The sequence below is a fragment of the Piliocolobus tephrosceles genome, chromosome 8 (assembly GCF_002776525.5).
Source record: "Piliocolobus tephrosceles isolate RC106 chromosome 8, ASM277652v3, whole genome shotgun sequence".
In the NCBI taxonomy this organism is placed as follows: domain Eukaryota; kingdom Metazoa; phylum Chordata; class Mammalia; order Primates; family Cercopithecidae; genus Piliocolobus; species Piliocolobus tephrosceles.
The window spans coordinates 80,245,725-80,264,075 of NC_045441.1; the positions used below are offsets into that span (position 1 = coordinate 80,245,725).

At 38.1% G+C, this 18,351-nt stretch overlaps 1 protein-coding gene across 9 annotated transcripts in view; it reads right to left on the minus strand.

Moving 5' to 3' along the window:
• AKAP9 (A-kinase anchoring protein 9) overlaps positions 1 to 18,351 on the minus strand; it is a 177,085-nt gene that overhangs the window by 125,936 nt on the left and 32,798 nt on the right. For 8 of the 9 annotated variants that reach the window (XM_023226720.2, XM_023226722.3, XM_023226723.2 and 5 more), the window contains exons 3-5: positions 13,480 to 13,524; positions 1,180 to 1,233; positions 338 to 508 (exon numbers count right to left, since the gene is read on the minus strand). In XM_023226720.2, the coding sequence (XP_023082488.2) occupies positions 338 to 508; positions 1,180 to 1,233; positions 13,480 to 13,524 (270 nt within the window). The remainder of the gene's footprint in view (positions 1 to 337; positions 509 to 1,179; positions 1,234 to 13,479; positions 13,525 to 18,351) is intronic. The other variant, XM_023226721.2, reaches the window with a different exon arrangement.

Sequence of the window (18,351 nt, forward strand, 5' to 3'; positions counted from 1 at the left end):
ACTTTGGGAGGTCAAGGGGAGTCCAGGAATTTGAGGTGACACCCCGTCTCTACAAAAAATTAGCTGGGTGTGTTAGTGCATGCCTATAGTCCCAGTTACTCAGAAGGCTGAGGTGGGAGGATTACTTGAGCCCAGAAGGCAGAGGATGCAGTGGGCTGAGACTGCACCACTACACTCCAGCCTGGGAGACAGAGCAAGACCCTGTATGAAAAAAAAAAAAAAAGCAAAAAGTTAAAAAAAAATAAAGAAAAAAACATCTTTAAAGACCACTATTATTCACAGTTCCTGTTTCTGTTTTTGTGAGTAGCAAATCAAAAGCCACAGAAAATAAACATACCTGCTGTAGTCCTTCAGTCCCATAGGTAACCCTCATTTCTTCCAGCTCTCTGTTTAGCTCTTCGATCTCATGCTGCTTCCCAGCCAACTCACTTTCCATCATCTCTAGGTGAGTCAGACTGTACTGTGCTCCTTGTTCAGAATAAGAATCATCAACACCAAATTCTTCTTCCTAAATCAATCCAAGATTTTAAAGAATTCAGTACTAGCAATATTCCTTAGGGAGAGAGATTAAAATACTGAAATCCACAGCAAGGTCCACTTTAAAACATCACTCACCACCTGGAAGATTACAGTATGGCAACCTACTTTGTTAACATGACATTTACCTCAAGAATATAAACAGGCTATCCGCAAATTCTGTTACAATTGAGTTTTCTTTTTTTTTTTTTGACAGAGTCTTGCTCCGTCACCCACGTTGGAGTGCAGTGGCGCAATTTCAGCTCACTGCAACTTCTGCTTCCTGGGTTCAAGCAATTCTCTTGTCTCAGCTTCCCGAGTAGCTTGGGACTGCAGGCGGCTGCCACCACTCCTGGCTAATTTTTGTACTTATAGTAGAGATGGGGTTTCACCTTGTTGGTCAGGCTGGTCTCAAACTCCTGATCTCAGGTGATCCACCTGCCTCAGCCTCCCAAAGTGCTGGGATTAAAGACGTGAGCCACCATACCTGGTCTACAATTGAGTTTTATAATAAATGGTAGATAACTTTGTTTTAGTAAACATTAAAATTAATTTGAAATTACACACAGAAAGAAGTACATGCAGGAAAAAGTTTTGTTAGTAAGCCAGATGATTTTAAATAGTATACAACATTAGTATCACGAGTAGTTTTAAATACCGTACCCTTAATAAATTTGTAGGTTTTCCTGTTTTCATCACAAAACTGCAACCATTTACCTGTATAAAAACAATTTCCTGATATATTATGATCTTAGACATAATTTTATTTAGCTAACAATATTTCTGTTAACTGTATTCATGTGTATGTCTTTTATTCCTAGGGAAAATGCATCACTGGCAAAAACAGATACAGAGATTAATTTAAAATATCTAAGAGACATAACGACCATTTCAAATGTCAATCATTCCTCACACATCTGAGTGCTTACAATGCAAAAGACACTGAACTACATATATACATTTTCACTTAGGTGAATTAAAGTTATAAGTGCAGTTTCTGTTGCTCTTCAGAAGTACAAACCTCAATAAATCCTCTTCTATGAAAGGCTTCCTTAAAATAGTTTAAATAATTTTTTTTATTAAGCCCTATTCATTTTCAAGTAAAACAATTCACTGGTAGAAATGTCTTGAAAGTGGATGAGCAAGGTAAGTGGCAGGAGGAGATAAATAGGTAAGAACACTCCCTCAAGAACGTTCCTCTGGGGCTAGTACTATGACAGCTATGCCAACACTGACCCATGTGGAGATTTTCTTTTTTTTCTTTCTTTTTTTTTTGAGATGGAGTCTCACTCTGTCGCCCAGGCTGGAGTGCAGTGGCCGGATCTCAGCTCCCTGCAAGCTCCACCTCCCGGGTTCACGCCATTCTCCTGCCTCAGCCTCCTGAGTAGCTGGGACTACAGGCGCCTGCCACCTTGCCCGGCTAGTTTTTGGTATTTTTTAGTAGAGACGGGGTTTCACCGGGTTAGCCAGGATGGTCTCGATCTCCTGACCTCGTGATCCGCCCGTCTCGGCCTCCCAAAGTGCTGGGATTACAGGCTTGAGCCACCGCACCCGGCCGTGGAGATTTTCTATAACATATTACTGCCCATCTCTAGCAGTAATCTCTAGCGCAGATATTTTTTGGTAGCAGGAAGGAGAATAACAGAATACATCTTCAGGGTTGACCTAGTGAGAAATTAAAGATCAACTAATCCACTTAGTAATCCTCTTTCCCCCTTAACAGTGCCAAAACCAACTATGTATCTCCCAAATCTTAATTATTCACACTTCTATGTTAAAGGAATCCAAGATAATGGATTTATTGCTGTTGAAAAGCATAGGATAGACAGGCCCAGAAATAGGTTTAGATCCACATGGGCCACAACACTTTGAAAAGTAAAAATCCTAATCAAGTGTTCTTTATCAGAGTTTGATTCTTTTGCCTTTATCATAAGGATGATGTTTTGTGTTTGTTTTTGAGAAAAAGTCTTGTTCTGTTGCCCCGGCTGGAGTGCAGCAGCGTGATCTCAGTTCACTGCAACCTCCACTTCCCAGGCTCAAGTGATTCTCCTGCCTGAGGAGAATCAGCCTCCCAAGTAGCTGGGACTATAGGTGAACATCACCATGCCCAAGTTGGTCTCAAACTCCTGACCTCAGGTGATCCACCTGCCTTGGCCTCCCAAAGCACTGGGATTACAGGCGTGAGCCACTGCACCCAGCCAAGGACAATTTCCAAAAAGCAAAGCTAAAGTGAAAAAAAAAAAATTCTATAGTAAAACAATATTGCAATTGGTGAAAACTATTAGAAGGCAGGGGTACTAACTCTATTAAGATTATTAATAACAATAAGCCAGGTGCAGTTGTGCATGCCTGTAGTCCCAGCTACAAGGGAGGCTAAGGCAGGAGGATTGCTTGAGCCCAGGAGTTTGAGGATATAGGGCACTACTGGCACACCCATTAATTGCCACCACACTCCACTGTGGGCAACATACTGAAAACCATGTCTCTAAAAAATTTTGCTTTAATTGGAAGAAAAGATTATTAATATCAATTCATTTGCAATAACTTTCAAATTAAATACTTCTAAATTGCAATTAGCTTTCCTTGATCCTGAAATGAAGCATTCTGATGTGTCCTCTAAAATATTTTACTGTAGCCTACTGGTGTAACGAAATGGATGTTTATGAATACAGTAGTCTTCCTTAATCCACAGTGGATATGTTCCAAGAACTCCGGTGGATGCCTGAAATCATAAATAGTATTGAACCCCATGTACACTATGTTTTTTTGATCTGATAAGGTAGACAGACTAAGTGAATACGAGATGGACAGAGTATATGGTGTGGATCTACTGTATGTTCAAAGGGATGATCCACATCTTGGGTGGGATGAATGGGGTGGAGCAAGACTTCCCCATGCTACCCAGAACAAGGCACAACTTAAAACTTACGAGTTGTTTATTCTGGAATTTTCCATTTAATATTTTCAGATAATCGTTGACTACAGAAAGTAAAAACAGGGATGGGGGACTACTGCTTCTTCAAATATGATATAAAGCAATGAATATTCCTTTAAGGAGTGATGATGTCAGTATTACATGAATCAGTTATCAGTTTGTAATAATTATGTTTATAAAATTTCATCTAATTATTTAGCCACTGCTGTTTCATTTTTCTCTAATTCAGACAAGCAAATGTTTTACTTGAACTCATACATATTGAATTCTTAAAATACTATTAATACATGACTGTTTTTCAAAACATATCTATGCTATAATAAATGTAAAACTTATCAATATTAATACATTTGAAAAGTTTAACATCATATAAATTGGTTATAAAAGATTATTCACCAGAACTAAACTAAAACACACTATATTCCAAAGTTAGAATAGGAACACTTAACAGAATATCACGATCATTAATAGTTAACAATAAATTATTTTATTTTTAATTTAGATAATTATTTTATTGATACCTAAAGGGTAGAGTATTTATCTCTTCTGCTAAAATTAGGCTTCTAACACTATACTTACTTCTAACACTATACATACTTCATATGAAAGTAAATAAATGATTTGACACATGAAGATTAGATTAACAGACTCCTTCAGCAGAAAAAAGCTCAACTTCTCTCAATGTCCTTTTTTACTGTGGCATTTGTTGAAGTTATTTAACATACAGACTATGTTAATATATTCCTTCCGCATTCACAGAAAAATTTACCGTATCTGCACAGACAACTCAAAGATCTGGGAAACTACAAGTGAGGTACATTTCAAATTCTAAAATGTTTTATAGAGGTATCACATCATAACAACATTGCTATTCAGAAAGAATCCGAGGAAAGGTAACTTTCATTGTGTGGCTATAAAATGGCCTTCACATAAAAACTCATCCTTGTGGTGAACATTAGGCTGATGAAACAAAAAAGAACAACTCATCCTTACTTATGATTAATGCCTTATTCTTATACTTGATTTGGAAATACATACATTAAAAACATTACTACTGAATATTTTCACAAAAAATAAAAATCTGATGGCTCATAAAAGTTCATGAAAATTATAAGAGTTCAATGGTGCCTAAATGACTCATGGAGTTGGAGTCAAGTAATTAATGAGATTAAAACAAATGTCATAAACCATACAAGCACTTCGTTAAAAAGTATTCAATAATCAGATGAAATCTATAATAAAAGTGAATACCCAATTACTATCATTTCATCTTTCTATACATGGCAAAGTATATTTATTTACTTGTCTTGACTCTATATTGCTTGTATTCCCAACTTCCTCCAAATAACCCTGCTCAAAGGGTATCAGAAACAATTCATGTAAATATGGCATTCTGGACATGAAATGTCCCTTCATTAATGATTGAAGATGATTGTATATAATTTAATTTGTAAGAAGAGTATTTTTCATTTAGTCTGATTTCTCTAGTGTACATAATACGATACGTATTTCTACAAAAGATATCTTGGAATAGAATTATTTGACTAATTCTAAGATGGAACCAGTTTTCCAACCCAATGAGTGTACTAGTCACAGCAGTCAAGAACATTAAACCCACAACATACCTAAATAAATACAATTTACAAACTAAGTTCTAATCAAATATTATCAGAACCTGAAATCCCTCTGAGAACAATTTATTAAGGGAATCCTCACTCATTTCATACAAACATAGTGTAAAGAAACGTATATTTCAAGTGATGAGCAATTTAAAAAACCACGCTTTGCTGAATGTTTAATGTATGCCAACCATGTATTAAACATTCTCAAGGTTATTTTGTGAACTAGTTTGTGAGGTACGCAACTATCCTGTCAGGTAGATATTATTATCGCCCCCCATTTTACAGTTCAAAAAACGATATTTCACCTAATGTAAATGACTAGTTGATAGGTGCAACAAACCAACATGGCACATGTATACCTATGTTACAAACCTGAACATTGTGTACATGTACCCTAGAACTTAAAGTATAATAATAATAATAATAATAATAATAATAATAATAATAATAATGATAATAAAACAAACGGTATTTCAGAGTTTAAGTGATATGCCCAGGTTCATAGAGCTCAAAGGTGATGAAGTATGTAAACAGGACTTTCTGGCTCCAAAGTCCCCCTGCTCTTTTCTTACATTTTATTGCCCTATTTACCAGAAAAACGATAGTCATATTTAGGCAAAATACAAGATAATTATGTGGTCTATGATTAAAACTACTTGATTTCAAAATTTTAGAATACTCAAATACAATCTAGATCTGCCAAGATTATTAAACTTTGCAAATATGTCATTGCAGTGAAGTTATGTTACATGCTGCCCAGAAATCTTTCTCTCCCTCTTTCTCTTTTTGAGACAAGGTCTCACTGTGTCGCCCAGGCTGGAGTGCAGTGGTGTGATCATTAGGTCATTGCAACCTCAAACTCCTGGGTGCAAGGGATCCTCCTACTTCATTCTCTTGAGCAGCTGGGAGTACAGACACACACTATCGCCTAATTTTTTTTTTTTTTTTTTGAGATGGGGTCTTGCTCTGTCACCGAGGCTGGAGTGCCAGGGGTGTGATCATACTCCTGGGCTCAAGTGATTTTCCCACCTCAGCTTCCCACATAGCTGGGACTACATGTGCTCGCCACTATGCCTGGCTAATTTTATTTTATTATTTTAATTTGTAGAGATGACATCTCCCTATGTTGCCAAGGCTGGTCTCCAACTCCTGGGCTCCAGTGATCTTCCCACCTTGGCCTTCCAAAGTGCAGAGATTACAGGTGTGAGCTACTATGCCCAGCCAATAAATCTCATTTTTAAGGTGTGTTATTGAGAGATAATTCCACAAAAGTTCCAATATAAAAACTATTACAGTATGAGATTTATTTCTCAGGTTATAAATTTGGTCCACTGATGATTCTTCTGCCTCCTGAATATGTGGATATGGCTTAGAAGTTTCCTGTAATTCTAGTTCAGTCAAGCCAGTCTAATATTATTAAATGGAGGAACTCAAGCCTCAAAACTAGCCTAGAGCATCATAGATCCAACTAGTATCCATCCTAGCAATTTTCACGACACATATCAAACATTTCACCAACTATCAACTTTATTTCTATGTTTTCTCTAGACATAGTGAATCTATAAATTTCTCAAAGTATAATCCATTGTGAATCCATACATAACACATATAATATTACTAGGGTTATAATTCAAACCAGGTCAAATCTGTGAAAAATTATTTCATAATTATCTTTTTTCTTTTTTTCTTTTTTTTTTTTTTTTGAGATGGAATTTCATCCTTGTTGCCCAGGCTGGAGTGCAATGGCGCTATCTCGGCTCACTGTAACCTCCACTTCCTGGATTCAAACAATTTTCCTGCCTTAGCCTCCCGAGTAGCTGGGACTATGGGCATGCACCATCATGTTCAGTTAATTTTTGTTATTTTTAGTAGACATGGGGTTGCACCATGTTGGTCAAACAGGTCTCGAACTCCGACTTTGGCCTCCCAAAGTGCTGGGATTACAGGCATGAATGAGCCACCATGCCAGGCCCACAATTATCTTTTTTCAATGTAATCTTCTAAGTTACTGTTTATTCCACACGGTAAGACAGCTCATCAATTTAGTTTTTTTGACCAACATTAACAAGAAACAGTATTATCACAAGATATGTCATACTGTGTAAGAATAAGTATCTTTCCAAGAACTTGTTTGAAAAAAAGTATGTACATGTATGTATTTATTCATATATAATTATTCATGTATATAACTATAAATATATGTAACTATATATATATGAAATTACAAACATGTAAAATATATTTCTCACCACGAGCTATGGTCAACAAAAATGATACTGTTCTAAGTTTTATTGGTCATGCTTATATTTAAATACTATTTGTACCTTACCTTAAAACACATCGTATCTACTAGGCATCACAGATAAGTAGTTTCAATATATTTTTCAGAACCTGATAATCTTCACCAGTTTTTTAATTTAAAAAATTTAGCTGAAGACTGTCTTATTATAACAAGAATTTCCCATATTATTAATTCACATTTTTCTAAAGAAAACCTGAAAATCACCATCTTTTGATCTCTTTAGCTTTTCAAATCAATATTTAAAATTAAAATTTGTGAGGATCCGTTCCAAGAAGGCTGAATAGGAACAGCTCCGGTCTGCAGCTCCCAGCGTGATCGACACAGAAGACGGGAGATTTCTGCATTTCCAACTGAGGTACCTGGTTCATCTCATTGGGACTGGTTGGACAGTGGGTGCAGCCCACGGAGGGCGAGCCAAAGCAGGGTGGGATGTTGCCTTACCTGGGAAGTGTAAAGGGTCAGAGAATTTCCCTTTCCTAGCCAAGGGAAGCCACGACAGACTGTACCTGGAAAAACAGGACACTCTTGCCCAATACTGCACTTTTCCAATGGTCTTAGAAACCGGCAGACCAAGAGATTCTCTCCCGTGCCTAGCTCAGCAGGTCCCATTTTTTCCATCTAGAAGAAATGGATGAATTCCTGGATATGTACACCCTCCCAAGACTAAACCAGGAAGAAGTTGAATCTGTGATTAGACTAATAACAGGCTCTGAAATTGAGGCAATAATTCATAGCCTACCAACCAAAAAAAGTCCAGGACCAGACGGATTCAAAGCCAAATTCTACCAGAGGTACAAAGAGGAGCTGGTACCACTCCTCCTGAAACTATTCCAATCAACAGTAAAAGGGGCAATCGGCCGGGCGAGGTGACTCATGCCTGTAAATCCAGCACTTTGGGAGGCTGAGGTGGAGAGATCATGAGGTCGGGAGTTCGAGACCAGTTTGACCAGCATAGTGAAACCCCATCTCCAATAAAAATACAAAAAATTAGCCAGGCATGGTGGCGCACACCTGTAGTGCCAGGTACTCGGCAGGCTGAGGCAGGAGAATTGCTCGAACCTTGCAGGCTATGGTTACAGCGAGCTGAGATCGCGCCACTGCACTCCAGCCTGGGGAACAGAGTGAGACTCTGCCACAAAAAAAAGCGTGGAACGGGGGAGAATCCTCCCTAATTCATTTTATGAGGCCAGCATCATCCTGATACCAAAGCCTGGCAGAGACACAACAAAAAAGAATTTTAGACCAGTATCCCTGATGAACATCGATGTAAAAATCCTCAATAAAATACTGGCAAACCGAATCCAGCAGCATATCAAAAAGCTTATCCACCATGATCAAGTGGGCTTCATCACTGGGATGTATGGCTGGTTCAACATACACAAATCAATAAATGTAATCCATCACATAAACAGAACAAATGACAAAAATCACTTGATTATCTCAATAGATGCAGAAAAGGCCTTCAACAAAATTCAACAGGCTTTCATGCTAAAAACTCTCAATAAACTAGGTATTAATGGAACATATCTCAAAATAATGAGAGCTATTTATGACAAACCCACAGCCAATATCATACTCAATGGGCAAAAACTGGAGGCATTCCCCTTGAAAACTGGCACAAGACAGGGATGCCCTCTCTCACCACTCCTATTCAACATAGTGTTGGAAGTTCTGGCTAGGACAATCAGGCAAGAGAAAGAAATAAAGGGTATTCAATTAGGAAAAGAGGAAGTCAAATTGTCCCTGTTTGCAGATGACATGACTGTATATTTAGAAAACCCCATCATCTCAGCCTAGTCTCCTTAAGCTGATAAGCAACTTCAGCAAAGTCTCAGGATACAAAATGAATGTGCAAAAATCACAAGCATTCTTATACACCAATAACAGACAGAGAGCCAAATCATGAGTGAACTCCCATTCACGACTGCTTCAAAGAGAATAAAATACCTAGGAATCCAACTTACAAGAGATGTGAAGGACCTCTTCAAGGAGAACTACAAACCACTGCTCAATGAAATAAAAGAGGACACAAACAAATGGAAAAACATTCCATGCTCATGGATAGGAAGAATCAATATCGTGAAAATGGCCATATTGCCCAAGGTAATTTATAGATTCCATGCCATCCCCATCAAGGTACCAATGATTTTCTTCACAGAATTGGAAAAAACTACTTTAAACTTCATATGGAACCAAAAAAGAGCCTGCATTGCCAAGACAATCCTACACAAAAGGAACAAAGCTGGGGGCATCATGCTACCTGACTTCAAACTATACTACAAGGCTACAGCAACCAAAACAGCACGGTACTGGTACCAAAACAGAGATATCGACCAATGGAACAGAACAGAGGCCTCAGAAATAACACCACACATCGACAACCATTTGATCTTTCACAAACCTAGCAAAAACAAGCATTGGCAAAAGGATTCCCTCTTTAATAAATGGCGCTGGGAAAACTGGCTAGCCATATGTAGGAAGCTGAAACTGGATCCCTTCCTCACACCTTATACAAAAATTAATTCAAGATGGATTAAAGGCTTAAATGTTAGACCTAAAACCATAAAAACCCTAGAAGAAAACCTAGCCTGTACCACTCAGTACATAGGCATGGGCAAGGACTTCATGAAAGCAATGGCACCAAATGACACCAAAAGCAATGGCAACAAAAACCAAAATAGACAAATGGAATCTAATTAAACTAAAGAGCTTCTGCACAGCAAAAGAAACCACCATCAGAGTGAACAGGCAACCTACAGAATGGGAGAAAATTTTTGCAATCTACCCATCTGACAAAGGGCTAATATCCAGAATCTATAAAGAACTTAAACAAATTTACAAGAAAAAAACCCATAAAAAGTGGGCAAATTATACGAACAGACACTTCACAAAAGAAGATAGTTATGCAGCCAAAAGACACATGAAAAAATGGGCTCATCATCACTGGTCATCAGAGAAATGCAATTCAAAACCACAATGAGATACCATCTCACACCAGTTAGAATGGCGATCATTAAAAAGTTAGGAAACAACAGGTGCTGGAGAGGATGTGGAGAAATAGGAATGCTTTTACACCATTGGTGGGACTGTAAACTAGTTCAATTATTGTGGAAGACAGGGGGGCGATTCCTCAAGGATCTAGAAATACCATGTGCCCCAGTGATCCCACTACTGGGTGTATACTCAAAGGATTATAAATCATGCTGCTATAAAGACACATGCACACGTATGTTTATTGTGGCACTATTCACAATAGCAAACACTTGGAACCAACCCAAATGTCCATCAATGATAGACTGGATTAAGAAAATGTGGCACATATACACCATGGAATACTATGCAGTCATAAAAAAGGATGAGTTCATGTCCTTTGTAGGGACATGGATGAAGCTGGAAACCATCATTCTGAGCAAACTATCACAAGGACAGAAAACCAAACACCACATGTTCTCACTCATAGGTGGGAATTGAACAATGAGAACACTTGGACACAGGGCGGGGAACATCACACACAGGGGCCTGTCATGGGTGGCAGGGAGGGTGAGGGATAGCATTAGGAGAAACACCAAACATAAATGACGAGTTAATGGGTACAGCAAACCAATATGGCACATGTATACCTATGTAACAAACCTGCATGTTGTGCACATGTACCCTAGAAGTTAAAGTATAGTAATAATAATAATAATAATAATAATAATAATAATAGAAAAAAAAAGCAAACAACTCCATCAAAAAGTGGGCAAAGGATATGAACAGACACCTCTCAAAAGAAGATATTTATGCAGCAAAAAGACACATGAAAAAATGATGATCACTGGTCATCAGAGAAATGCAAATCAAAACCACAATGAGATACCATCTCACACCAGTTAGAAAGGTGATCATTAAAAAATCAGGAAACAACAGATACTGGAGAAGATGTGGAGAAATAGGAATGCTTTTACACTGCTGGTGGGAGTGTTCATGTCCTTTGCAGAGACATGGATAGAGCTGGAAACCATCATTCTGAGCAAACTATCACAATGACAGAAAACCAAACACCACATGTTCTCACTCATATGTGGGCACTGAACAATGAGAACACTTGGACACAGAGCATGGAACATCACACATGGGGGCCTGTTGGGTTGGAGGGATAGCATTAGGAGAAATACCCAATGTAAATGACAAGTTGATGGGTGCAGCAAACCAGCATGGCACATGTATACCTATGTAACAAACCCGCACGTTGTGCACAGGTACCCTAGAACCTAAAGTATAATAAATACATACATACATACATAAAATAATACTTAGAATGACAAAAAAATTAAATTAAAATTTGCTCTATTATCTCAATGTGAGAAAACAGCTACACAAATTTTAACCAAATTTCATGGGCATATATGGGATGGTCTGACCTACAGTCACTAGCATATAAAAAAAAAGATTCACTTTAGTGTAAAGATAAAAATTCACTTTGTGGAACTCTGGGGTGCCACCAAAGATACAGGCAGTTTAAGCACCAAAGCATCTAAGACTTTCAATCAAGAAATACAAGCTATAGCCAGGCGCTGTGGCTTACACCTGTAATCCCAGCACTTTGGGAGGTGGAGGCAGTTAGATCACGAGGTCAGGAGTTCAAGACCAGCCTGGCGAAGATGGTGAAACCCCGTCTCTACTAAAAATACAAAAATTCGCCGGGTGTGGTGGCGCATGCCTGTAGTCCCAGCTTGGGAGGCTGAGGCAGAGAATTGCTTGAACCCAGAAGGCAGAAGTTTCAGTGAGCCAACACCACACCACTGCACTCTAGCCTAGGTGACAGAGTGAGACTCCATCTCGGGAGAAAAAAAAAAAAAAAGAAATACAAGCTATTAAAAATTAGAGCATTATAGAGGAAAAAAAAGGTTTTCAAATGCAATAATCCCTTGGTGTCTTCAAGGGAATTAGTTCTAGGAACTCCCCTAAGGATACTAAAATCACAGATGCCTAAGACCCTTAATGGCATAGTATTTGCATACAACCTGTGGACATCTGCCCATATACTTTAAATCACCTCTAAGATTACTATGTACTTAGTTGTTATACTGTATTTTTAAATGTTATATATTTTTTATGGTTGTACTGCTATTTTTAAATTTTTTTCTGAACATTTTCTATCTGTGGTTGGTCATATCCTCAAATGCAGAACCCAGGGATATGGGCCAACTGTATGTGCCCCAAATTTGAAGTTACAAAAGCAGACTCTGAATTGTAAGCAGTGATTTTAAATCAAGATACTTCCCATAAGGCAACTTTAGCCTAAATCAGGCACCAATGCATTTATTTAATGTTGGCTAATTATTTTCCTGGCCAGATTACTAGTAAGTATATTCCAACTTTTAAACACATTAACTTCTAAAGTAGCAGTTTTTATTGCTATAAGCAATCTAAAACAGTAATATGTTCATTTAAGAACATGGAGGGTTTTCTTTCCTATTAGAAACCTACAATAAATTGAGACTTACTGAATACACAGAGTTGCTAAACCATTCAGAGTACAGAATAGTTTATAGTCTCCTCAAATTCTGGAGTAAAGAAATGACAATCACATCTAAAAGAATAAGAAAAAGATAACAAAATGACATATACTTTTGCCAACACACAAAGAAGGTATTTCCTAAAGTGGAAAATACCTTGATCACCTAAAGTAAAAACTACTACTGAAACATTAATTTCAGTAAACAAGTTCATATGACTAACCAGAATTCAAGAATTTATAAAAAGCATTACTCAAAATGAAATATCCTATCCAAAGTCTCAAAAAAATTTTGATATTTTTACTGTGCTAAATATGGATGCCTTGTAATAGTCACATGTCTAAGAAACCCAGTATCAAATACTTTCCAGAAACTAAAACAGACACCAAGCTATTCAACCAGACTTAAAACCTTAGCTAACAATCCGAAAAAAAAAAAGTCAGTAATACATAATCCTCAGGTGCTAGTCACTTAACGTTACATTTATAAAAATATAAGAGAAGTATTCAATACAAGAAATCAAGTAGCAACAATCAATAATTTCAATAATAATGTAAAATACATTTATTTATTATATTAGAAATCAATATAATTTAGTCTTACCTCTGAACTGTAGTCATCTGCTGTGGTTGAAATTTCACTTTCCAGCTAAAACAAAAATAAAAACCAAATATAATTATGACTTTTTGTGCTAAATATCATACTTTACTAAGTCATTGCTATTGGTAAGATATGATAGAAAAGTCACATAAAATACCACTAAAAAACTAGTAAAAATTATTCAAATCTTTAAAATTTTCATTTAATTATGAATAACAATGGCAAAATAATGCAACTAAAATGTACCAGTAGGCATTTTTCTAAATACAGAAGTATCAAGAGGTACTTTCATACAGGGTCTCATATACATATCATTTGTAAGCCAAAAGTACCAAGTAAGACAAAATTCTTCAATCCTCATACAGTAGTCCCCTCTGTATAGTATGGCTTCCTATAATTTCAGTTACCCATGGTTAATTGTGGTTAGAAAATATTAAAATGGAAAATTCCAAAAATAAATTCATAAGTTTTAAATTGTGTACTGTTCTAAGTGGCATGATGAAATCTTACTCTGTCCCATCCAGGACATGAATCATCCCTTTGTACACCATATCCACACAGTATATGCTACCTGCCCAATAGTTACTTGGTAACCACCTCCATTATCAGATGCACTGTCATACAGTATGGCAGTACGCAGTATTGCAGTGCTTGTGTTCAAGTAATGGCCCCAAAGCACAAGAGTACTATGCCTAATTTATCAATTAAACATTATCGTAAGTATATGAGTATAGAAAAAAACACAGTATATATAGAGTTCAGTGCTATCTGTGGTTTCAGGTCTCCACTGTGGGTGTTGGAGTATACTCTCAATATGGTTTGGCTGAGTTCCCCATCCAAATGTCATCTTGAATTGTAGCTCCCATAATTCCCATGTGTTTTAGGAGGGACCTGCTGGGACACAACTGAATCATGAGAGCAGTTTCCCCCATACTGTTCTTGTGGTAATGAGTAAGTCTCACGAGATCTGATGGTTTTATAAGGGTTTTCCCTTTTCCCTTGGCTCTCATTTCTCTCCTGTCTGCTGCCATGTAAGACGTGTCTTTTGCCTTCCACCATGATTGTGAGGCTTCCCCAGCCATGTGGAACTGTGAGTCAATTAAACCTCTTTTTCTTTATAAATGACCTAGTCTCTGGTATGTCTTTATCAGCAGCATGAACATGGAATAATACAACTATCCACAAATGAGGAGGAACTACTGTACCTCTTTAAAATGAAACAAAGTCCTAAAATGCTACTGTTAGAAAAGTTCGGCCAGGTGTGGTGGCTCACACCTGTAATCTCAGCACTTTGGGAGGCTGAGGTGGGTGGATCATTTAAGGTCAGGAGTTCGAGACCAGCCTGGCCAAAATGGTGAAACCTCGTCTCTGCTAGAAAAAAAAAAAACAAACAAAAACTAGCTGGGCAGTAGTGGTGCACGCCTGTAATCCCAGCTACCTGGGAGGCTGAGGCAGGAGAATTGCTTGAGCCTGGGAGGGAGAGCTGGTGGTGAACCAAGATCATGCCATTGCACTCTGGTCTGGGTGACAGAGTGAGACACTGTCTTAAAAAATAATAATAATAATTAAAATGAATCAATAAAAAAGAAAAGGTCAATTTATCTGAAAGAAAAATCATAACATCTTGATGCTAAAAGAGTAGTAACTAAAGAAAAAATAACCACCTTTGTTGGTGTAACACCTTTATAGTTTACAAAAGCACTTTTAAAGTCATTCTTGTTTCACTGTCACATCCCTGGATTTGGGTATGAAGTGAGCAGCGTTTTCAAGCTTCCCTAAAAGAAGTAGTAGAAAGAGTCAAGAACAAACCCAAATTTTCTGACTCCAAAAGTACTATTTTCACTATTGACCTTCTCATCTAACCTAAGAATCTCGTTTTAATGGTTAGAAAGGTGAGACCCAGAGAGTTTCACCCCTTCATTCAACAAGTATTAACTGTCACTGTCTCCTTTCTCATCTACACCTATGGAAATTCTATTCAACATTCAAGTCCAAGTTCTAAAACTACCTTCTCCATGAAGTAGTAACCGAGGTCAAGAACAAAATAAGCTTGCCTGTAATCTAAAATGCTATTAACAGTGGTCCCTAACTCACAAGATTCCCTTTTTTTTCTTTTCAGACAGAGTCTCGCTCTGTCGCCCAGGCTGGAGTGCAGTGGCATGATCTTGGCTCACTGCAACCTCCACCTCCCAGGTTCAAGCAAATCTCCTGCCTCAGCCTCCCGAGTAGCTAGGATTACAGGCACACACCATCATGTCCAGCTAATTTTTGTCTTTTTAGTAGAGACAAGGTTTCACCATGTTGGCCAGACTGGTCTTGAACTCCTAACCTCTAGTGATCTGCCCGTCTCAGCCTCCCAAAATGCTGGGATTACAGGCGTAAGCCACCGCACCCAGCCGAGATTATCTTTTAAATCCGAAACACTTTCATGATACAACCCCTCATATTCATTAAGTGCATATTGTGTACTAGAAACGGTAGTACTGAGAATTAAATGATGAATAAGACAGTTGTTGCATTCAAAATGCTAAAACTATAGAATAGATAACCCAAATATTGGTTTGTTATATTAAAAAAAGATAATACACCTTCAGGCCAAATCAAGCAGTAGAGTTGCCACGCTGCATTATTTTTAAAATTCCAGTTTTAATAAAACAAAAATTACAAGACATATAAAAAAAAAAAAAAAAGGAAAGGATAGCCTATGCACAAGAAAAACAATGGCCAATAGAAACTGTCCCTGAGGAACACAGTTATTGTACTTAATAGACAAAGTTATTTTCAGTTTTGTCTTGTTTTTTGAGACAGGATCCCGCTCTGTCACCCAGGCTGGAATGCAGTGGTATGACCACAGCTTGCTCCAGCCTCCACCTCTTGGGCTCAAGCGATTCTCCCACCTTAGCCTCTGGAGTAGCTGGGACCACAGGTGTGTACAACCATGCCCGGCTAATTTTTTTACTTTTTTTTTTTTTTTTTTTTGAGATGGAGTCTCGCTCTGTCGCCCAGGCTGGAGTGCAGTGGCTGGATCTCAGCTCACTGCAAGCTCCGCCTCCTGGGTTTACGCCATTCTCCTGCCTCAGCCTCCTGAGTAGCTGGGACTACAGGCGCCCGCCACCTCGCCTGGCTAGTTTTTTTTTTTTGTATTTTTTTGTATTTTTTTAGTAGAGACGGGTTTTCACTGTGTTAGCCAGGATGATCTCGATCTCCTGACCTCGTGATCCGCCCGCCTCGGCCTCCCAAAGTGCTGGGATTACAGGCTTGAGCCACCGCGCCCGGCCTTTTTTTTTACTTTTTGTAAAGACAGGATCTCCCTTTGTTGCCCAGGCTGGTCTCCAACTCTTGGGCTCAAGTAATCCCCTTGCCTCCACCTCCCAAAGTGCTAGGATTACAGGTATAAGCCACCACGCCTGGCCAACAAAGATTTTAACTTAGCTATTTTAAATACAGTCAAATAGCTAAAGGAAATAAAATCTAAAAAAGAGACAAAAAAAATTTAAATTGTAACAACAACACCTCACCAAATGAAGAATATCAATAAAACAAAGACATTATACAAGAATCAAATAAAAATTCTGGAGTTGAAAAGGAAAATAAATGAAAAAGCCACTGGAAGGACTCAGTAGTAGATCTAAGTAGGAGGGAGAGAGAATCAGCAAACTTCAAGATAGATCAATTGCAATTATCCACTCTGAAAAATAGAAAGATGACTATATGTTAGACCATTTAAATACTCAAAACATTTTAAAAGACTGAATTTATATAATATAAAATGTGTGCTATAACATCTTTTGTCCCCGGTAACGGTTTTCGTATTAAAGTCATTGCAAATAGACACAAAAAAAGCATTTAACAAAACTCAACACTCAGTTTGGGAGCACTGGCTCATGCCTATAATCCTAGCACTTTGGGAGGCTTAAGCAGGCAATCACTTGAATCCAGGAGTTCAAGAGCAGCCTGGGCAACACGGCAAAACTCCGTCTCTACAAAAAAAATACGCAAATTAGCTGGGTGTGGTGGCATGGGCCTGTACTTCCAGCTACTTGTGGGGCTGAGGTGGGAGGATCCCTGGAGCCTAGGAGGTTGAGGCTGCAGTGAGCCATGAGTGCGCCACTGCATGCCAGCCTGGATAACAGAGTGAGATCCTGTCTCAAAAAACAATAAAATAAATGGTTGGGCACAGTGGCTAACGCCTGTAGTCCCGGCACTTTGGGAGGCTGAGGTGGATGTTATCACTTGGGGTCAGGAGTTCAAGACCACCTTGGCCAACATGGTGAAACCCCATGTCTACTAAAAATACAAAAATCAGTTGGGTGTGATGGCTCACAATCCCATCTACTCAGGAGGCTGTGGCAGAAGAATTGCTTGAACCTGGGAGGTGGAGGCTGCAGTGAGCTGAGATCACCTCACTGCACTCCAGCTTGGGCGACAAAGTGAGACTTTGTCTCAAAAAAAATAAATAAATAAAATGAAAACAAAACAAAAAAACCCCCAACATTTCTTCATAATGAAAACACTTAATGAACCAGGAATAAAAGGGAACCTACTCAATCCGATAAAGGATAGTTACTGGGGAAAAAAAAAAAAAAAAAAAAAAAAAAGCTAATATAAAAGTCAATGGTTTAAAAAAAAACCTGAATGCTTTCCCCTTATTATGAGAAACAATACAAGGATGTCTGCTTTCACCATTTCTTTTCAACATTGTCCTATATCTTCCAGCTATGGCAATTAGAAAAAAGAAAAAAGAGCATCAACATTGGAAAAGAAGAAGTTAAACATTTCTAGTTTAGTTGCAGATAATATGATCTCGTACACAGGGAAAATCCAAGGAATTCACACACACACACACACACACACACACACACACACACACACACA